A 20,600-nucleotide genomic window follows, 5' to 3' on the forward strand; every position below is an offset into this window, starting at 1 on the left:
CCAGCAGTTGCCAGGAGACAGGGTGTCGCCATTCTCTGTGCAGACCCCATCACACTGGCCCCCTAGGGCTCTGCAACAATCCCACCCCCCATAACACTCGAGAAATGCATAGGGGAAACTGAGGCACCCACGCAGCATTCAGAGAAAACATTAAGAACATTCCCACTTTGCCACACCCCCGGCCCACCCGGAGAGTCAGCCCCCGCTCCTCCAGAGCTTCTTCCCCATGCCAGGAACCTGCCTGCCCCCTTCCCACCCTGTGCCTGCCCCGCTCTCTGACCCCCTCGGCCTCTCTCCCGCAGAGTCCTACTCCGTGGCAGGCAGTGATGGCAGCATCTCGGCCTCGGTGGCCTCCATCCAGCCCCAGCCCTCGTCCGGCTCCGCGCCCAGCTCGCCCGGCTCCCGGCGCTCCATCAGCACCCTCAAGAAGTGGCTGACCACACCGGTGCGCAAGCTGAGCACCGGCAGCCTGGCCAAGGGCGAGCGGAAGCCGGAGGGGCGGCCCCGGCGCGGGGGCGAGGGCAGGCGGCACGGCCGGCAGGAGGAGAGGAAAAGCATCGACCTGGGGCTGCTGGGCAAGGCGGACGAACCCCTCGCTGCCCTCCGGGAGCCCAAGGGCACGGTGAGAGCATTGCGGGAGGGGCTGGGGCCGGGCGCTGCCTTGGGGGGCTGGGTTCCCAGGGGCCGGGCACTGCCATGGGGGGCTGGGTTCCCAGGGGCTGGGCACTGCCATGGGGGGCTGGGTTCCCTGGGGCCGGGCACTGCCATTAGGGGGCTGGTTTCCCAGGGGCCAGGCACTGCCATGGGGGGCTGGTTTCCCAGGGGCCAGGCACTGCCATGGGGGACTGGTTTCCCAGGGGCTGGGCACTCCCATGGGGGGCTGGGTTCCCAGGGGCCGGGCACTGCCATGGGGGACTGGTTTCCCAGGGGCTGGGTTCCCTGGGGCCGGGCACTGCCATGGGGGGCTGGGTTCCCTGGGGCCGGGCACTGCTGTGGGGGGGGGCTGGGCTCCCGGGGGCCGGGCACTGCCATGGGGTGCTGGGCACTGCCATGGGGGGCTGGGTTCCCGGGAGCCGGGCACTGCCATGGGGGGCTGGGTTCCCAGGGCGTGGGCCCTGCCATGGGGGGCTGGGTTCCTGGGAGCCGGGCACTGCCATGGGGGGCTGGGTTCCCTGGGGCTGGGCCCTGCCATGGGGGGCCGGGCTCCCGGGGGCCGGGCACTACCATGGGGGGCTGGGTTCCCAGGGGCCGGGCACTGCCCTGGGGGGGCTGGGCTCCCGGGGGCCGGGCACTGCCATGGGGGGCTGGGTTCCCGGGGGCCAGGCACTGCCATGGGCGGCTGGGTTCCTGGGTGCCGGGCACTGCCATGGGGGCTGGGCATTGCTATAGGGGGTTGGGCACTGTCATGGGGGCTGGGCATTGCTATAGGGGGCCGGGCACTGCCATGGGGGGCTGGGTTCCCAGGGGCCGGGCACTGCCATGGGGGGGCTGGGTTCCCGGGGGCCGGGCACTGCCATGGGGGGCTGGGTTCCCAGGGGCCGGGCACTGCCATGGGGGGGCTGGGTTCCCGGGGGCCGGGCACTGCCTTGGGTGGCTGGGCACTGCCATGGGGGTGCTCTGGGTTAGCAGTTCTGGTGACACAGGGAGCTGAGGATGTGTCAGGACACATCCTGGGGCTGCGGCTGGGAAAACAGCCTCATGAATTCAGTTTCCCCTGGAAAACAGGGATCCGCCGTGGGGGGCCCCTGACTCTCTGAGGGAGAGTGAGGGCTGCGGGGGTTGGAGATCAGGGGCAGGGGGTGTAGCCCCCCCCATCCTGCTCCAGGGCAAACTGAACCTCTGGAGCCCCGCCCCCGGCAGAGCTGCAGTCCTAGCCCCCATCTGACACCCCCCCCCGGCGTGTTGCAGGAATCGGGCCCCACGGGGGGCGAGCGGCTGCCGGGCCTGGCTCTGCTGTGCAGCCTGCTGGAGGGGGGCGCCGCAGAGGCAAACACACAGGTGAGGAGGGGGCATTGAGGGCGGGGGCTGGCACCGCAGGAGACCCCCCCCCCTTTTCCCCTGGGGGACGAGCAGGGGCGGTGGTGCCCCCCCAGAGATGGGCACACGCCTGGCCTCACGCACATGCAGACACGGCCCACGCACACCCTGTGCACCCCCCCACACACCCCACACACCCTGTGCACACCCAGACGTGCCCCACACACACCCTGTGTGCACCCCCCACACACCCTGTGTGCACCCAGGCACGCCCCATGCACACCCTGTGCACACACCCCACACACCCTGTGCACACGCAGACACGCCCCACGCACACCCTGTGCACACATGGAGAAGCCCACGCATGCACAGACAGGCCCCGCACACGCCGTTGCACACACAGATGTGCCCCCACGTGCACACAGGTGCTCCAAGCAGACACACTCCTGTGCAGACGCATTCACATGGGAGGTGCCTCCCGCCCCGTCCTGGCTCTGGGGGGCTCAGCAACTGCAGTGCTGGGGGCAGGTGGTCGGAGTTTTCCGTGTCCCACCGAGGGCCCCTTCCAGTGCAGGCGCCAACTCGCCTGTTGAGGGGGGAGCTCTGCCCCTGACACATGCACCTGAGGTGCCGGGCCCCTGCCCCTGCTCCCCACGGGCCCCCGCACCCCCCCACACCTGCCGGGGTCTCCCAGGGCTCTTTGCCCAGCAGCCTCGAGGCCCGTTGCCAATGCCCGGGTGGGAGTGGGCAGGGCTGCTCCGTGTCCCCTAACTGTGTCTCCCCTCCCCCTGGCAGGGCCCCAGCCCCCTTCGTCTCTCCAGTGACCCCCAAGGCCTGGCCCCCCCTGAAGAGCTCCCCAGGCAACCCCCGGAAGAGATAACGAGTGAGGAGGAGAGAAAGAGTGCCTTAGAAAAGAGTATGTAAGTGGAGCCGCTGCGCCCGCGGGACAGGGCTGGGGGTGCCAGGGGTCAGGGATGGGGGTTCCTGGGGGGAGGTGCCAGGGGGCATGGATGGGGGTTCCTGGGGGGAGGTGCCAGGGGTCAGGGATGGGGGTTCCTGTGGGGAGGTGCGAGGGTCGGGATGGGGTTCCTGTGGGGTGGTGCCAGGGGTCGGGGATGAGGGTTCCTGGGGAGGTGCCAGGGTCAGGAATGGGGTTCCTGGGAGGTGCCAGGGGTCGGGATGGGGTTTCCTGAGGGGAGGTGCTAGGGGTCGGGATGGGGTTCCTGGGGAGGTGCCAGGGGTCGGGGATGGGGTTCCTGGGAGGTGCCAGTGGTTGGGGATGGGGGTTCCTGGGAGGTGCCAGGGTCAGGATGGAGGTTCCTGGGAGGAGGTGCCAGGGGCATGGATGGAGGTTCCTGGGGAAGGTGCCAGTGGTTGGGGATGGGGGTTCCTGAGGGGAGGTGCCAGGGGCATGGATGGGGTTCCTGGGGGAGGTGCCAGGGGTTGGGGATGGAGATTCCTGGGGAGGTGCCAGTGGTTGGGGATGCGAGATCCTGTGAGGGAGGTGCCAGGGTCAGGGAAGGGGGTTCCTGAGGGGAGGTGCCAGTGGTCGGGGATGGAGGTTCCTGGGGGGAGGTGCCAGGGGGTAGGGACAGAGTTCCTGGGTGGGGGGTGCCAGCAGGCAGGGGCAGGGCTGTGGGTGCCAGGGGCAGGGCTGGGGGGTCCTGGGGCGCTTGGAGCAGAGGCTGCGTCCCCAGCACTGCAGGGGTTTGCTAGGGACGGATCCCGGGGTTGGGGGCAACCTCGACCCTAGGTCCCTCCCCGGCATCGCTCTGGGCTTGGGCTGGGAGGGGGCCGAGGCGTCTCCCCTCTGGCAGCCGAGGGCGGGACAGGGAGGATGGATGGGGGGGGTCTCACAAGGGGCCGCGGCCCCTCCCCGCTTTCAGACTTCGCCGTTCCCTCCCGTGGGCAGGTTCGTCCTCACGGAGCTCGTGGAGACGGAGAAGATGTACGTGGAGGACCTGGGCCAGATAGTGGAGGTGTCAACCCCCCCCCCCGAGCCCCCTTCCCCGGGCAGCCCCCTGCTCCTGGGCTCCCCTCCCCCAACAGCCCCCTGCTCCTGGGCTCCCCTCCCCAGACAGACACCAGCCCTAGGGCCCCCTCCTGGGCAGCCCCACAGCAAGCAGCAGGCCTGGTCCTAGAGCCTCCCGGGTACCCCCGACCCCTCCCTCAGCCCCAGAGCTCTGCCCCTCCCTGGGGTGAGCAGATGCTTCTCCTTGGCCCTGCCCCCACACCGGGAGCCCGGCTCCCCCTGCCCCAGTCTGGGCAGCAGCAGAGCCCCACCCCCACCCCGTGTGCCCCCCGGCGCCAGCTCCCCGCTAACCCGCCCCTCCTGCCCCCAGGGCTACATGGCGACCATGCGTGCCCGGGGCGTGCCCGAGGACATGGAGGGGAAGGACAAGATCATCTTCGGGAACATCCACCAGATCTACGACTGGCACAAGGAGTGAGTCAGGGGATGGGACCCCCCCCAGCCCCCTCCCCCGGCGTGGGTCCCAGGGAATCCCCCCCCCCCAACGCTTTGTTCCAGGGGCTGGGTCTCCCTGTGCTGCCAGGGCCAGGCCGGCTGCCTCCCCCCACCCACGTATAGGCCGGGGGGGCACACAGATATACCCCTAAGAGATCTCTACAGCGACCCCCCTCTTCTGCCCGCTGCAGGGGGGATGCCCGGGCTCTGGCAGGATCAGGGAGACGTCTGCAGGTGCCAGGCGAGTCCCCTGCTTCCAGCCATCCGGTGCCCTGCTCTGCCCTCTCCCAGACGCCGTCCCTTGTGGTGCCCGTGCCAGGCCGCGTGCTCGGCCCCTGGCACACCCGGCTGCCTGAGGGGCTGCGGGGGGGTCGGAGGGTCGGTGGGGGCCTGCCCCATGGTTCTCAGCCCTCTCTGCCCCCCCCCCCAGTTACCTCCTTAAAGAGCTGGAGAAATGTCTGCACAACCCGGACCTGCTGGCGCAGCTCTTTATAAAGCACGTGAGTCCCGGGCGTCGCTGCATGTGCCCTGCCTCGCCAGCCTGCCCCTGGCACTGCCCTGCCCCCAGGCTCCATCCCCAGCCCTGCCCCTGGGCCCTGCCTCGCCAGCCTGCCCCTGGCACTGCCCTGCCCCCAGGCCCCATCCCACCCCAGACCCTGCCCCGGACCCTGCCCCCAGGCCCCACCCCACCCCCAGCCCTGCATCGCCAGCCTGCCCCTGGCACTGCCCTGCCCCCAGGCCCCCCCCCCGCTTCCTGCCCCACATCGCAAGGGCCCCGCACCATGGGGCTGGCTGCCACCTCGCCTGTGGGCACGTAACTGCCGGGCCTACCAGCTCCGCTGGGGGCTACCGCGGGCCCGGCTGGCATCAGCCACCCCCCTGCGGGGACAGACGCGGGAGCATGTTCCAGCGTGCTGTAGCGTGTGGTCGCATGGGCTGGCACGTGTTGGGGTGTGTGTGCATGTGTGGAGCATGTTGTGGCGTGCATTGGCGTGTGCTAGCGTGCATTGGCGTGTACTGGCGTGCATTGGCGTGTGCTAGCGTGCATTGGCGTGTACTGGTGTGCATTGGCGTCTGCTAGCGTGCATTGGCGTGTGCTGGCGTGTGCCTGGGACTCTTGTCACCTGCCCCCCGTTCCCTTCCAGGAGCGCCGTTTGCACATGTACGTCGTTTACTGCCAGAACAAACCCAAATCGGAGCACATTGTCTCTGAGTACATCGACTCCTATTTTGAGGTGAGGGGACCCCGGTTTCCCCTTCCGGCCCCTCCATGACCCCCCAACAGCTGGGACTCTGGTTACCCCCATTGGACCCCCCCACACGCACTCCCCCTCTCCCCCTCTGCAACCTGCCCCATGCTCCCCCCTCACCCTGTGCAACCCGTCCCATCCAACCCCCCCCCCCCCGCTCCTCCAGCAGCGAACCCCAGCACACCCCATCCAACCCCCAATGCTCCCCTGGCTCAACTGACCCCCCACACACACTTACTGCCCCAGCCAGAACCCCAGTTTCCCCCATCTGCCCCCCACCCTGCTGCCCTGGCTGGCCCCTCCCGACCCTCCTGGAGGTGGGCGGGACCAGGCCAGTGCGGGGCATGAGGGAGCTGATGTGCTGCCTCTGTTTCCCCAGGAGCTGAAGCAGGAGCTGGGCCACAGGCTGCAGCTCAATGACCTGCTGATCAAGCCAGTGCAGAGGATCATGAAATACCAGCTGCTGCTCAAGGTGAGAAAGGTCTGCCAGGGCCAGACACGCTCCGCCCCAAGCCAGCCGCCCACACCGGGCTGCCAAGGGCTATGGACGCTCCGCCCCAAGCCAGCCGCCCACACCGGGCTGCCAAGGGCTGAGGACGCTCCACCCCAGAGCCAGCCGCCCACGTCGGGCTGCCAAGGGCTGAGGACGGTCCATCCCCGAGCCAGCTGCTCACACCCTGCTGCCCAGGGCTGGGGACGCTCTGCCCCAGAGCCAGCCGCCCACACCGGGCTGCCCAGGGCTGGGAATGCTCTGCCCCAGAGCCAGCTGCCCACACTGGGCTGCCCAGGGCTGGGAATGCTCTGCCCCAGAGCCAGCTGCCCATGCTGGGCTGCCCAGGGCAGTGGACGCTCCACCCCAGAGCCAGCCGCCCACGTCGGGCTGCCCAGGGCTGGGGACGCTCCACCCCCGAGCCAGCCGCTCACACCCTGCTGCCCAGGGCTGGGGATGCTCCGCCCCAGAGCCAGCCGCTCACACCCTGCTGCCCAGGGCTGGGGATGCTCCGCCCCAGAGCCAGCTGCCCACACCGGGCTGCCCAGGGCTGGGGATGCTCCGCCCCAGAGCCAGCCGCCCACGCCGGGCTGCCCAGGGCTCGGGACGCTCCACCCCAGAGCCAGCCGCCCACGCCGGGCTGCCCAGGGCTGGGGATGCTCCGCCCCAGAGCCAGCCCCACATCTCTCCGATGCTCCTCAGCCCCCGCCCCTCCAACCGCTAGCCCTGGGTTCTCCAGAGTGTAACCACCTGCTCTGGGTTGTGTTGAAGGCTTGGTGTGAAAAACAGCAAACCCAGCATCCTGGGGACCCGGCCCTGTGAGCCAAGTGGGACAGGGTGGCTCTGAACCAGGCTCCTAGCCCTGGCGTCCTGCCCTGGCATACTGCCGGGGGCACGAGCCATCTGCTTGGGGGTTAATTGGGGCCATGCCAGCCCCTTGGGAGGGGTCGGGGCACCCCCTTTCCCCTCCCTCAGTCCCTTTTCTCTTGCGTCCCAGGATTTCCTGAAGTACTACAGCAAGGCCGGGATGGACACGGAGCAGCTGGAGGTAGGGACAGTGAGAGCTGGGAGCGGGGTGGGGGGGCACCCGGCCCATGAGCCTCTGCCCAGGGCAAGGCCCCACTGGACTGGGGGTCGCCCCCTGCAAAGGCACCATTCCAATCCTGGAGCATTGTCGGGGGGATTGGGCAGTGTTTCCATGGGGACAGGGTGAGGTTGCCAGGGGGCAGCAGGCAGCATTTCCATGGGAACGGGGGACCACGGGGCAGCGTCTCCATGGGGACCAGGAGGGCAGTGGGCAGCATTTACGTGGGGACCGGAGGGGGATGGGGCAGCGTCTCCGTGGGGACCGGAGGGGGCACGGGGCAGCAGGGGACAGTGTCTCCATGGGGATCGGAGGGGGCACAGGGCACCTCCGTGGGGACCAGAGGGGGCATGGGGCAGCGTCTCCATGGGGACCGGAGCGGGTGTTTGCCAGGGGGGTTCATCCTGGGGTTGGTTCAGTTCCCATTGGGAAAATGAAAGCAACTGGGTCATTACATGGGCAGTGTGTGGGGGGTGCCCGAGTCTGGGGATAACCCACCCAACTCTGCCAGTGCCCCTCACTCCCGACTTGCAGCCCCAAGTATCTGCAGCTCCTGCCACCCAGGACGCGCCGGGCCCCCGGGCCTCTCCCCGGCTCTCACCCCCCCCTTGCCTCGCAGAAAGCCGTGGAGGTGATGTGCTTCGTGCCCAAGCGCTGCAACGACATGATGAACGTGGGGCGGCTGCAGGGATTTGAGGTAGGAGTCGGGGGGCGGGGGTGGTCTCTCCTCTGAGCTCTGGGCATTGGGATCCCTTGAGGGGGGCTCCAATCAATCGTCTCCCCCCACCATGCGTAGGCCCTGTGCTGGGGCAGCCTTTGCTCCAGGGGGATGGAGGAGGCTCTGCTATCAGCCTGCCATGCCCTCCCACAGGGGCACTCTACGACCCAGGGATGTGGGGGGGGATTAGGGGGTCTGTGCCCACTGGGGGCAGGGTTGAGGGTTCCATGTCCCTGTGGGGCGTGTGTGGGGCAGTGTCCATGGCTCTTTGCCCATATTCCAAGGTGCCGAGCCGGTTCCTGGCTGCATTCTGCCCTCTCGCCTGTTTGCCGAGCGGCCACCAGGGGCACCGATTTCCCCCAAGGATTCCCTGGAGCTGGGATCCAAACCTGAGCACCCCAGTGGGTCCCCCCGTGGGGCCGTGGCTGTACCCTGATTGGCCAGATGGAGTGGGAGCTGCTGGGGGGCTGGGGCGTGGTCAGGTGGGGGCGCTGGCAGGGTGGGTCAGGTGTTTGTGGGGTGCAGGGGGGTGACAGGAAGTTGGGGGGCTGGGGTAGGGGAGCTTTTGTCCCCCACGTGACCCCCCCGCCCCCTCCAGGGCAAGCTGACGGCGCAGGGGAAGCTGCTGCAGCAGGACACGTTCTGGGTGACGGAGCAGGACGGCGGGTTCCTGCCGCGCTGCCGGGAGCGACGCGTCTTCCTCTTCGAGCAGCTCGTCATCCTCAGCGAGCCCCTGGAGCGGCGCAAGGCCTTCGCCACGCCCGCCTACCTCTTCAAGAGCAGCATCAAGGTACCGCCGGCAGCCCCACCCCCACCTCGAGCAGGCCACGCCCACCCATGGAGCCCCGCCCCCACCTCGAGCAGGCCACGCCCACCCATGGAGCCCCGCCCTGGCAGGCCCGCCCCACCTCAAGCAGGCCACGCCCACCCATGGAGCCCGCCCCTGACAGGCACCTCCCCACCTCGAGCAGGCCACGCCCACCCATGGAGCCCACCCCGGCAGGCACCGCCCCACCTCAAGCAGGCCACGCCCACCCATGGAGCCCCGCCCCCAGCAGCCCCCCACTCTAGCAGGTCACACCCACCCATGGAGCCCTGCCCATGGCAGGCACCGCCCCCACCTCTAGCAGGCCACACCCACCCATGGAGCTCCGCCCATGGCGGGCCCCACCTCTAGCAGGCCACACCCACCCATGGAGCCCCCCCACCACCTCTGGCGGGCCACACCCTGCCCATAGAGCTCTGCCCCATCTCTAGCAGGCCACACCCACCCACGGAGCTCCGCCCTTGGCAGCCCCTGCCCCCACCTCTAGCAGGCCACACCCACCCACAGAGCTCCGCCCCTGGCCGGCCCTGCCCCCACCCCTGGAGCCCCACCTCTGGCAAGCCATGGCCCCACCAGGGAGCCCTGCCTTTATCAGCCCCTGCCCATGCCAGTAGCCCAGCTCCCACCAGGGAACCCCGCCCCTAGCAGGCCTCACCCCATCCTAGCCTCAGGAAGCTCCGCCCACTCAGGCAAGTCCCGCCTCTCAGAGAAGCCTCCTACCCCCTTTGGTGAGACCCAAATGGTTGGAAGCTGGTGCCCAGCCCAGAGCTCAAGCCCTGGGGGCATCTCGTGGCGCAGGACCCACAACCTGCCCCCCACACACACACAGCAAAGGGGGCAACCTGGGGTTCGTAGGCACCTTTCCCAGGGGCAGCTTCCGAAGGGAGCGGGAAGTGGGGGGCTGGGACCTCATGTGCTGTGGCCCCTGCAGCCCCCTGCCCCTGCACCCTCCCCGCCCTGTGACCCACGCCTGGGGGTCGCTCCCCGCCCCTGCACCCTCCCCGCCCTGTGACCCACGCCTGGGGGTCGCTCCCCGCCCCTGCACCCTCCCTGCCCTGTGACCCATGCCTGGGGGTCGCTCCCCGCCCCTGCACCCTCCCCGCCCTGTGACCCACGCCTGGGGGTCGCTCCCGCCCCTGCCCCTCCCGCCCTGTGACCCATGCCTGGGGGTCGCTCCCCGCCCCTGCACCCTCCCCGCCCTGTGACCCACGCCTGGGGGTCGCTCCCCGTCCCTGCACCCTCCCCGCCCTGTGACCCACGCCTGGGGGTCGCTCCCCGCCCCTGCACCCTCCCCGCCCTGTGACCCACGCCTGGGAGCCCCCCCCTGCCCCTCTGCACCAGGGGGACTGGGACCAGAGCCAGGGTACCCTCGAGGGGAATTGAGCGCCCCCGGCTGTGCCTCAGCCTGCCCGCTCCAGTATGGGCCCCAGGCCCCTGAGGGGAGGGGGCAGCTGGTGGGGGGGGGCTGGGCCGGCTCCCCGCTCAGGCCGGGCTCCCTGCGGCAGGTCAGCTGCCTGGGGCTGGAGGAGGACGTGGAGAACGACCCCTGCAAATTCGCCCTGACGTCGCGGGGCGCCGACCGCAGCAGCATCCGCTACGTGCTCCAGGCCGCGGCCCCGGAGATCGCCCGGGCCTGGGCGGCCGACATCAGCCACATCCTGGAGACCCAGCGTGACTTCCTCAATGGTAGGTGCCCCCCACTCCCCCACCGGGGCTGCCCCAGCTCCCCTCCCCCGGCCCTGGGCTGCCCCGCCCACGGCTCCGCCCCTGGGATGTCCCGCCCACAGCTCCGCCCCCTGGGCTGCCTCGCCCACAACTCCGCCCCCTGGGCTGCCTCGCCCACAACTCCACCCCCTGGGATGTCCCGCCCACAGCTCCGCCCCCTGGGATGCCCCGCCCACAGCTCCGCCCCCTGGGATGCCCTAGCCCCCCTCAGACCTCTGGGTTGCCCTATCCCCCTCCCCCTGGGTTGCACTTTCCCCCCTCCCCCCCTTATCTCCCCTACCTAGAGCCCGGCAGGGGAGGGGAGCTGTTCCCCAGGCGTGTGCGGCCCGTGTGCCGTGTGAGCGCGAGTGTGGCTCTGCAGCATGTGACACGCGTGTGGCCCCCGTGTGTCACGTGATGCCCTGTGTGGTTCCCCCCCTCACCCAGCGCTGCAGTCGCCCATCGAGTACCAGCGGCGGGAGAGCAAATCCCACAGCCTGGGCTGGGCGGGGGCCCTGCGGGCATCGCCGCCCAGCGGCCCCCTGCGGCCCCACTCCTCCGCCTCCATGGACAGGAACATGGGGCCCGGCCTCCGGGCCTACAACTCCTCCCTGCCCTCCATCTACCTGCCCAGCAGCCACCCGCGCCCAGAGCACCCACCGCCCACTGAGGTACTGGGGGGACTGGTGTGCGGGGGGCAGGGACTGGGGGGCCAGCTGAGGTCGGGGGCGGGGGGCGGGGACTGAGGTTGGAGTCTGGGGGGCCCAGCTGAGGTCGGGGTTGGGTGGCTGGGCCTGAGGTCTGGGGGCCCTGCTGAGGTCGGGGGCCGGGACTGTGGTCGGGGTCTGGGGGGCCCAGCTGGGGTAAGGGATGGGGGGCAGGGACTGAGGTCGGGGTCTGGGGCCCAGCTGGGGTAAGGGATGGGGGCTGGGACTGAGGTCGGGGTCTGGGGGGCCCAGCTGAGGTAAGGGATGAGGGGGCAGGGACTGAGGTCGGGGTTTGGAGGGCCCAGCTGGGGTAAGGGATGGGGGGCAGGGATTGAGGTCGGGGTCTGGGGGGCCCAGCTGGGTTAAGAGATGGGGGGGGCAGGGACTGAGGTCGGGGTCTGGGGGGCCCAGCCTGGGGGATGTCCCTTCACTGAGCCAGGACTCCTGGGTCCACTTCTCATGCTTCCCTTGCAGCCTGCCCGCAACCAGAGCTCCCCCGCGCCCAGGACGGCCTCCCCGGCCCACGTCTGCCTCAACTTCCCCGGGGGCCCCCAGCCAGGCGAGCCCCCCCCTGGGGTGAGTGATGGGAACAGCTCAATGAAGGCCACACGTCTTCCTGGGCTGGAGCTGGGGGGTGGGGAGCAGGTGGGGGGGGCTGGGGCAATGGGGGCTCACCTCCTGCTTTGCAATAGCGTCCCCCTGGGCACTGCCGGTGCCCCCCAACCCAACCCGCAGCCCCCTGCTATCCCAGTCCTAGGCTCCCCCCCAATCCCAACCCGCAGCCCCCCGAACCCTGTACCTGCAATGGTTCCCATACGCTGGGGGTTTGTGGTCAGCTCCTGTGAGTTCAGGGCTGAGGCCTGGTGGTGCTGGGGAGCAGGGGTCAGCGCTCGGGCGGGCAGAGCAGTGCTGGGGCCGGGGGGCCGGCTGACTCTGGCTGTGTTTGTCCCTGGCAGGCCCTGAGGGGGGCAGGCTGCCCGCTCCCCGAGCCAGGCTCCGACACCCCCAGCGCCCGGCTCGCCAAACTCGACGAAGACGAGCTGTGACCCACCCCCCACTGGGGACTCTGGAGGATGCTGCTGCCCCCTCCCAGCCCAGCGAGTGACCCGTGAGGAACGGCTGGGCCCCCCCCTCAGAGACTGGAGTGAAGCCGGGGAGACCCGGGGCCCCGCACCCCACGCTGCCCCCCCCGGGAGGAGGGGCAGCCAGGCAGGGACCACGGACATGACCTTGAGCGTCTTCCTTTTGGCCAAGGCCCCTCATGCTGAGGGGGGTACGGGGGTCTGCCTCTCCCCCACCCAGGACCCTTCGGTGCATGGAGCCGCCATGGGGCTGGGCAGTGGGGTGCTGGGGAGGGGGGAAATGGGGCTCTGGACAGATGGGAAGGGTGCCTCTGCCCCCGCCTGGGAGCTGGGTTGGACCCAGCCGGACCCTGACCCCGTCGCCCTGACCCCCTGTTGCGGCCCCCCACTTTGTGGGGTGGGGGTGTTCCCAGACGTCCCCACCTTGCTCCCTGGGGTTGTTTAGCAGCCCCAGGCTGTCAGGGCCCTTCCCTTCCCACCCCCCATCTCTGGCCCCCGAGATTGCAACATGCCCCCCGCCCCCAGCTGCCCAGCCCAAAGGTGGCTTCTCTCCCAGGCTTCACCTCTCCCCATGGGAATCGTGCCCCCTTTCTGGACCAGGGAATGCAATGCGGGGCCCCCCTGGGCCCGCCCCCCCCCACCGGGCCTGCAGGCCCCTGTATATGCATGCTGCCGGGCCCGGGCGGGGGAATTATTTTGTTTAATAAAGTTTTTGGTTTATCAAATGGGGAAAAACTGGCTGAGCTTGGAGCCTCCCCCACCCCCTAGGGGGTGACAGCACCTCCTGTGCTCCTGGGGGGCAGCCCCCAGCCCCCCCCCACCTGTAGGAGCCTGGTCCCGTGCAGGACTCGTGCCTGTGTGGGGCAGCGCCATGCACCACAGCCCCCCCGGGGCTCAGGGCATGGGGGCAGCACCTCCTTCCGCTGCTGACACCCCTGGCAGGGTCGGGCCTGGCTCCAGGGGTGGGGGGGCAGCGGGGTGCCCCCAGCAAGGCCGTGAGGTGGGGCCCCGGTTTTGCCAGAGCAGCAGCAGCAGGAGGGGGCCCCCGAAGCCCCAGGGACTGTGCCTACAGCCCCGTCCTGCACTCTCAGCTGCTAGCTTGGAGGGTGTTGACTAGAGGGGGGTGCAGGTTGGGGGTACGGGGTAGTGGCAGAGCTGGGGCGGGGGCTGCGAGGCAGGAGCTAGAGGGGGGCCCGTGCGGTGAGAGGGGGCCAGGGACGGGGGGGTCGGAGCGGGGGCTGTGAGTGGAGTGAGGGACACGGGTGGGGGGGGCGTTCCTTTCCTGTTTATGCCATGGGGGGGGCGTTAAGACAGATCAGATCTCAGGGCAGCTCCCCGTCCTGCAGGGGATGGGGGAGTGTTTACCCACCAGCTGGCTCTGCCCCCGCCACTCCACAGCCCCCCCCACCAGGAATGAACCCCCTCGAGGGATTCCTGAATCCCCCCCCCCAAAAAAAAAAATTTGCTCCCTGAAACAGCCCTCCCTGGTGTGGGCCCAAAGTGGGGGGATCTGCTCTGACCTTCCCCCCCAGAACCCCATGTGGGCTCAGCACCCTCCGCCCCCCCAGGGGTGCAGGTGGGGTGGGAGCGGGGAGATCACGTGGGCTCAGCCCCTCGCCCGTGCAGCCCCCCCTCCCCAGAGGTGGCCGCATTCTGGTGGTGCCTCACAGCACCCCAGGGTTTCCCCCATTCTCTGGGCGGCGACCCCCATCTCAGCTGGGTCAGGGTCCCCCCCCCCACCAGGGCCCTAGAGACTGGACCAACCACAGTGGCCGGGGTGGTGTCAGGCATTTAATGGGTGTCAAGCCCTGTACATGGGGCAGGGGGCGCAGCCTGCCCCCCCCCCCCAGAGCCAGCCCCCGCCCCCATGGTGATGTCAGAAGCGTGCGTGTGACCTCGCTCGCTGTGATGTCACAGTGACTGCGCGGGCCCCAGCGGGGGAAGGGGGATTTGGCAGCTGCCCCCATGTTCACTGTGGGGTCCAGGTGTCAGCCCCCCCCCTCCCAGGACAAGGGGGTCTCAGTGCTGTGTTTCCTTCTAGCCACCTCCAACCCCCCCCCCCACCCCCCATGCAGCCGCTAGCTCGGCTGGTGGTCCCAGGACTGGCGGCTCCATCGTTCCTGCTGAAGATCCATAAGGGAGGAGGCCCGGGGCGGGGGGTCCCCCCACGCCCCCGGGTCACAAGGACTGGCTTTTCCAGGGGGAGCGCGCTGTGCAACTTTGAGAGACTCCTGGGGGGCGTCTCCGCGGGTGTGTCCGGGCGCTCTGGGCGGGGGGGTGTCTCTGCAGGTGTCCGGGGTGCTCTGGGGGGACATCTCTGCAGGTGGCTGGGGGTGCTCTGGGGGAGGCGTCTCCGCGGGTGTCTGGGGGGGCATCTCCGTATGTGGCTGGGGTGTTCTGGGGGAGCATCTATGTGGGTGTCCAGCGTGCTGGGGGGGGCGGCTCTGCAGATGTCTGGGGTGCTTGCAGGGGCGGGTGTGTCTCTTCAACCCAAAGTTTTCCCGAGGCGGGGTCTTCTGTCGGGAAATGTCGAACTCCAACCGTCTCTCGGCTTCTGTCTCGAAGTTTCCCGTGGAGAGGGCTGGCCCCGGCTGCGTTGCCCTGGCTGTGCCGCGGGCTGCCCGGGGAAAACCCGCCCGGCACCGTGCAGACGCTGGGGTCCACCCATGATCAGGGCCACCTGGGGTATTTCAGAACAGTCCCAGTTGGCCTGAGCGGCCGGATTTGGGACCGTTCCCGCAGATCCCAGGCTGGACCTGCTCTGTCTCGTGCCTCCGCCGTGTCTCCAGGTGTGTGCGCACAACGTGGACTGTTTGTATGCGTGACCAGGCGCGTGTGCCTCAGTTTCCCTCCCCCGCAGGTGTGTCCCCAATAGCAGCGGCGCCATCCCTCCCCGTGCCCCCCACCCCCACCGTCCGCAGCCCCCTCACTCCTGCTTGATGGTTCCCAGCTGGGCCCCGCTCCCCTTGGGCCGCTTGCCCTGATGGGTCTTGATGTGCTTGGCCAGGTGGTCGCTGCGCATGAAGCGCTTCCCGCAGCCCTGGCAGCCGAAGCGCTTCTCGCCCGTGTGAGTCCGCAGGTGGCGCTGCAGCTCGTCCGAGCGGGTGAAGCTCTTCCCGCAGTACAGCCAGGTGCAGACGAAGGGGCGCTCGCCCGCGTGCCAGCGCAGATGGGCCTTCAGGTGGGACGTCTTGCCGTAGACCTTCCCGCAGCCCGGCAGGTGGCACACGTGCTGCTTCTTCTTGCCCGGCTCCTCGGCGCCCGCCTGGCAGTTGGGGCACTTGCAGCGCCGGCAGCGCCGGGCCGGGCCCAGCAGCCCCTTGGGGGAGCCGTGTAGCAGGGCTGGGAGCGGGGGCTGTGGCCCCAGCATCAGGGGGCGGCTCAGGTGGAAGGCAGGCAGGTTGCCCGGGGTGGGCTGCTGCAGGCTCCACCAGGGGGCATCTTCCGCGTGGCCCCCTGGGGCGGCTGGGGCACTGGGGGGGCCGGGATCCAGGGGCCGGGGGGCCATGCTGCCAGAGCTCTGCAGGAAGCTGGGGAAGTCCTGAGCCTCAGGGAAGTGGTAGGAGGAGCCGGGCGGCCCCTGGGGAGCCAGGACCTTGACCGGGGACAGCTCGAAGGAGTAGGTGTGCTCGGCCGGTGGGGTCAGGGGCAGCTCGTGGGTGCCCGGGGCTATGTGCCCGGGGTACTGCGCCTTGGGCAGCCCGAAGGGCATGGCGTGGGCACTCAGGCCGGAGCCGCCCGGCACCTCGTTGCTCCAGAGTTGAAACATCCCGGCGGGGCCACCCGCAGCCTCATAGGCGGCCGGGGCAAAGTCCGCAGAGGAGGGTCCCGCAGCTGCTGCCAGGAATGCCGAGAAGTGCTGGGGAGCAGCTCGCTCGGGGGAGGAGACGGGGGTCCTCTCCTGGGGCAGAGAGAGCTGGAGTCAGGCAGGGCCAGGCCTAGCAGTGATAATGACCCCCCCCCAGTACCGCTCCCTGCAGCTTGCCCCCAGCGCCTGCATCACCTGCCCCCCCCGACCATCTTCTCCCCCCAGCTAGTGAATCATCACCTGCCCCCCCCGAGCATCTTCACCCCCCAGCCCCTGCATCACCTGCCCCCCGAGCATCTTCACCCCAGCCCCTGCATCACCTGCCCCGAGCATCTTCACCCCCAGCCCCTGCATCACCTGCCCCTGAGCATCTTCACCCCAGCTAGTGCATCATCACCTGCCCCGTGAGCATCTTCACCCCCAGCCAGTGCATCACCCCAGCCCCTGCATCACCTGCCCCCGAGCATCTTCACCCCCCCCAGCCGCTGCATCACCTGCCCCCACCGAGCATCTTCGCCCCCCCAGCCAGTGCATCACCCCCAGCCCCTGCATCACCTGCCCCCCCCGAGCATCTTCACCCCCCAGCCAGTGCATCACCCCAGCCACTTCATCACCTGCCCCCGAGCATCTTCACCCCCAGCCAGTGCATCACCCCCAGCCCCTGCATCACCTGCCCCCGAGCATCTTCACCCCCAGCCCCTGCATCACCTGCCCCCGAGCATCTTCACCCCCAGCCAGTGCATCACCCCAGCCCCTTCATCACCTGCCCCCGAGCATCTTCACCCCCAGCCCTGCATCACCTGCCCCCAAGCATCTTCACCCCCAGCCCTGCATCACCCCAGCCCCTGCATCACCTGCCCCTGAGCATCTTCACCCCAGCTCCTGCATCACCTGCCCCCAAACATCTTCACCCCTCAGCTAATGCATCATCAACTGCCCCCGAGCATCTTCACCCCCAGCTCCTGCATCATCTGTCCCCCAAACATCTTCACCCCCAGCTAGTGCATCATCACCTGCCCCCTCCGAGCATCTTCACCCCCAGCCTGAGCATCACCCCCAGCCCTTGCATCACCTGCCCCCAGCCTGAGCATCTTCCCACCCCTGCACCAGAGCATCACCCCAGCCCCTGCATCACCTGCCCCACCCGAGCATCTTCACCCCAGCCAGTGCATCACCCCAGTACCACTCCTGCAGCTTGCCCCAGCCCCTGCATCACCTGCCCCCAGCCTGAGCATCTTCACCCCCAGCTCCTGCATCACCTGCCCCCAGCCTGAGCATATTCCCACCCCTGCACCAGAGCATCACCCCCAGCCCCTGCATCACCTGCCCCCAGCAACCCTCTCCTCTGTCAAGAGCATCACCCACTTGACTTCCCATCACAGCATCACCCCAGCCACCATGCCTCCGGCCCCCCCAGCTGCGGCACCCCCATCCCCAGCGCCCCAGGTCCGGCCGCTAGGGGGTGCCCAGGGCCCCACAGAACAGAACTCCCCCCCCCCCCACTCCCAGGTGCTCATTAGCCTCTGATGCAAATTGCCCCTATTTGTGCCTGGGCACCAGCTCCCCCAGCAGAACTGACCCACCTCCAAACCCCAGCTGGTTCCTGCCCTCCCCACCTTGGGGCGGGAGCCTGGATGTGGTTCCTGGTGACCCCCCCCCCCCCCGGGAACGCTGGGCCCACCTCAGGGCACGGCTCCGACTTGGGAGCCCCACAGAGTTGCCTGAGTTCTGGGTTGGCAGCTGGGGGTGTGGAGCTGCAAACTCCTTTTCCTGCCCTGGCAGCTGTGGGTGTGCCCTGCCCAGGGCGGGTCAGGCCTCTGGGGGGGCTTCCCCCCCCCCCCCCAGCTGATCAGCCTCAGGGTGGGAATAGCTCCCAGTCTGTGTCCGGCCTCGCACAGGGCTCAGCCCCCAACTCCTGCACCCTAAGACTAGAAAGCTGAGGCGTTTGCAAAGCTGGGTTATTAACCCAAGCCAGGATGCACGACTGCCCGGGAGGGGGTGTTACACTGAGCTTGGCACGGGCAGCCTGGCACAGCCCAGCCTGGGATACCCAGCAGGGTCCGTTCTTGTCAGCCTCCGACCGGCTGTTCAGGAGTCGTTTGACCTTGGAGATCCCGGAGTGTTTCTCTCTAGGGTCTGAGAACTCTGCTTTGCCGTGGTCCCGTGCCACAGGAGGGCTCGCCCGCCAGTCCCCAGCCCGTTCCCATGGGTGCTGAACTCACTCCAGATTTCACCCATGTTTCTGGGAGCAGAGTCCAGCCCAGAGGTTGGGGGATCTTCACTAGGCGGAGACGGGCCCGTGCATCCGTATCACCAGTGGTTTGGCCAAGGGCACCACTCCGGTCCGCAGGCAGTGTCCTGTGCCCACCCCTGTGAGGGGCGAGCCCGCCTACTCGGTTATAAATGGGACACGGGGGCTCTGCTGAGGTTTCAGGGGAACCGGGGCCCTGGGGAGAGGCGGGTGGCAGGAGCTGCAGAGGAGAAGGCTCTCGCAGGGGCAGAGGGGAGGGGAGCAGCTCCACATGGCAGAGGCTGCAGAGTGACTCATGCCCTGTGATTGAGGGGAGGGGTGACTCTGAAAACATGACCCCCTCCCCCTCCCAACCCTAGCAGGACCCGGCGCTCAGCTCCCTCTGACTTTGTCACAGGCTGGAGGGTCGTGGGTGCTTGAGCTGGGACTCGCAGCCTGGGGCGGGGGGGGGGGGGGAGCAGGGGGCGCGGTGCGTCCCGTGACAGCAGGTGATCAGTGTGCAGCCGGGGTCCCAGCCCTGCGCCCGGGTCCCAGCTTGGTAACCGCAGCCGCTGGCGGGTTCTGCTCCCTTGGGCTCCAGGTGTGAGGGACCCGCTAGGGGCCCCGGGGAAGACGCCCAAGGGGCGTGGGGCTAACACCGAGGCAAAGGCCCGAGGCTTAGCTGCCCTCCGCTGGGCTCAGCTCGGAGCGGGAGGGATCCAGAGGGCGGGCCGGGGACGAGGAGACGGTCCCTGTCCCGTGCCAGGCAAAGCGCATGGAGAGGATCTTCCATGGGAATCGCCTCTCTTTGCTCCCCCGCCCCCCGGAAAAAAACCCACCCCCTCTCGGCTCCGGGCAGCGACCTGCCTCCCAGCGAGGCGTGCTCGGGATCGGGGCCCTCGGAGAGCTGTTACATCCCCCCTCCCAGCACAGGGTTCGCCTCCCTGCGTCGCAGGGCGCAGGACTTGGGCACGGAGGGCGCAGCTCTCCGGGGCGCACGCAGCGTTCCAGCGGGGAAGGGTCGAGGGGGTCCCTCGGCCCATCCCCACCCTGCTGGGGCGGGGAGCCGGCAGCTCGCCTGAGTTCCCGGCCGGAAGGGAAGCCCCTTACCTGCAGCGGGGCTGGGGGCCGGGAGCCGGGGCCGGGGGCTCAGGGCTGCTCCATGGAGCGCGGCGCGCCGCGGCTCGCAGGCGTCACTCTCCGTCTCCGGCCGCCGCTTCTCCCCCGGCCGCATCTTTGCGCTTTTCCCCCTGCGCGCAAACTTTTTTTTTTTGGGCTGCCCCCTCAGCCAATCAGGAGTGCGGAGGGGAGGCAGCCTTTGAAGTCGGGGAGCGAACCAATCATTAAACTAGACGGAGGGATTTCAAAGGGGTCTGGCGGGGTCTCCTTTAAGCGCCGGGCTCCCTGCTGGGCCGCTCGTTACGGATGCAAAGGGGCCGATTGGGCTCGTGTGAAGAGCCCCGGCTGCTCGTTTTATCTCTTGAAAGGTACAGCGCGAGGTGGGGTTTTTAGGGAGTCGGGGGGAGGGGGAGGGGAAGGAGCTCGTGGGATGCAGCAAATGGTTCCTCTTGGGTACGTGACATGCCAGCCCAGCAGCAGGGCCTCACCCCAGAGCTGGCTGCATCCAGGACAGGGGAGGGCGTTTGTGGGTTCAGGATGCCCCCTGCCTTCTGCCCAGCGCCCTCTGCCCAGTTCAAGGGCCCAGGACGCCCCCCTGGCTCTAACCACTCCACCCCAGCCGGCACCTTCCTGCTTTGTGGCCACAGAGAGGCGGGGAGGGGCCACAGGAATCCCCTCAGCCTGGCACCCCAGGATCAGGTGGCAGGCCCACTGGTGCGTGGCTCACTTCGTATCCAGCGCCTTGGGACGCTCCTGGGAACAGAGCCGGGTGTTTCGGACACACTGGAGATGCCCCCGGTGGCTCTGCAGCAGGGGGCAGGGCAGGGCGCCCAGAGATCCCCCTGCAGACCAGCCCCTCCGGGGAATGGGAGGGGGGAATGAAGCATCAGCTCTCCCAGGCCTGACTTGGGGGGGTGGGTCAGAGACCGGCTTGAAGCCAATGCCTGTTATTAGCATTAGCTCCCAGATACCCCTGTGAGGGGCACCCGTGGGAAAGCAAGAGAGAGTGACTGGAAGATGGACAGAATTACAGCAGGACGGATGGACAGACACACAGACGATAAATCCCCCCCACTTCTCCAAGGTCTGCCAAGGCGCCGCTCTGCCAAGACTGGCCAGCTGGCCTCCTCCGTCCACA

At 69.0% G+C, this 20,600-nt stretch overlaps 2 protein-coding genes across 5 annotated transcripts in view; one reads left to right on the forward strand and one right to left on the reverse strand.

Annotated features, from left to right (window-relative positions):
* ARHGEF25 (Rho guanine nucleotide exchange factor 25) overlaps window positions 1-13,050 on the forward strand; it is a 28,426-nt gene extending 15,376 nt beyond the window's left edge. For 3 of the 4 annotated variants that reach the window (XM_039514923.1, XM_039514924.1, XM_039514925.1), the window contains 15 exons: window positions 303-622; window positions 1,909-1,998; window positions 2,773-2,897; window positions 3,890-3,956; window positions 4,320-4,423; window positions 4,875-4,944; window positions 5,590-5,679; window positions 6,074-6,166; window positions 7,182-7,232; window positions 7,888-7,965; window positions 8,585-8,776; window positions 10,318-10,498; window positions 10,964-11,187; window positions 11,698-11,799; window positions 12,180-13,049. In XM_039514923.1, coding sequence (XP_039370857.1) covers window positions 303-622; window positions 1,909-1,998; window positions 2,773-2,897; window positions 3,890-3,956; window positions 4,320-4,423; window positions 4,875-4,944; window positions 5,590-5,679; window positions 6,074-6,166; window positions 7,182-7,232; window positions 7,888-7,965; window positions 8,585-8,776; window positions 10,318-10,498; window positions 10,964-11,187; window positions 11,698-11,799; window positions 12,180-12,269 — 1,877 coding nt within the window. In that variant the 3' untranslated portion in view covers window positions 12,270-13,049. Of the gene's footprint in view, window positions 1-302; window positions 623-1,908; window positions 1,999-2,772; window positions 2,898-3,889; window positions 3,957-4,319; window positions 4,424-4,874; window positions 4,945-5,589; window positions 5,680-6,073; window positions 6,167-7,181; window positions 7,233-7,887; window positions 7,966-8,584; window positions 8,777-10,317; window positions 10,499-10,963; window positions 11,188-11,697; window positions 11,800-12,179 lie in introns of all 4 variants that reach the window. The other variant, XM_039514921.1, reaches the window with a different exon arrangement.
* A 2,181-nt stretch (window positions 13,051-15,231) lies between these two features.
* Window positions 15,232-19,739, reverse strand: LOC120391356 (transcription factor Sp5-like). The gene is made up of 2 exons (XM_039514926.1): window positions 19,454-19,739; window positions 15,232-16,206 (listed from the first exon to the last, which is right to left on the reverse strand). Exon 2 carries the CDS (start codon window positions 16,072-16,074, stop codon window positions 15,232-15,234), a length of 843 nt encoding a protein of 280 aa, XP_039370860.1. The 5' UTR covers window positions 16,075-16,206; window positions 19,454-19,739.
* Window positions 19,740-20,600: the final 861 nt, after the last annotated feature.

This window comes from Mauremys reevesii, linkage group 25 (assembly GCF_016161935.1).
Source record: "Mauremys reevesii isolate NIE-2019 linkage group 25, ASM1616193v1, whole genome shotgun sequence".
NCBI lineage: Eukaryota > Metazoa > Chordata > Testudines > Geoemydidae > Mauremys > Mauremys reevesii.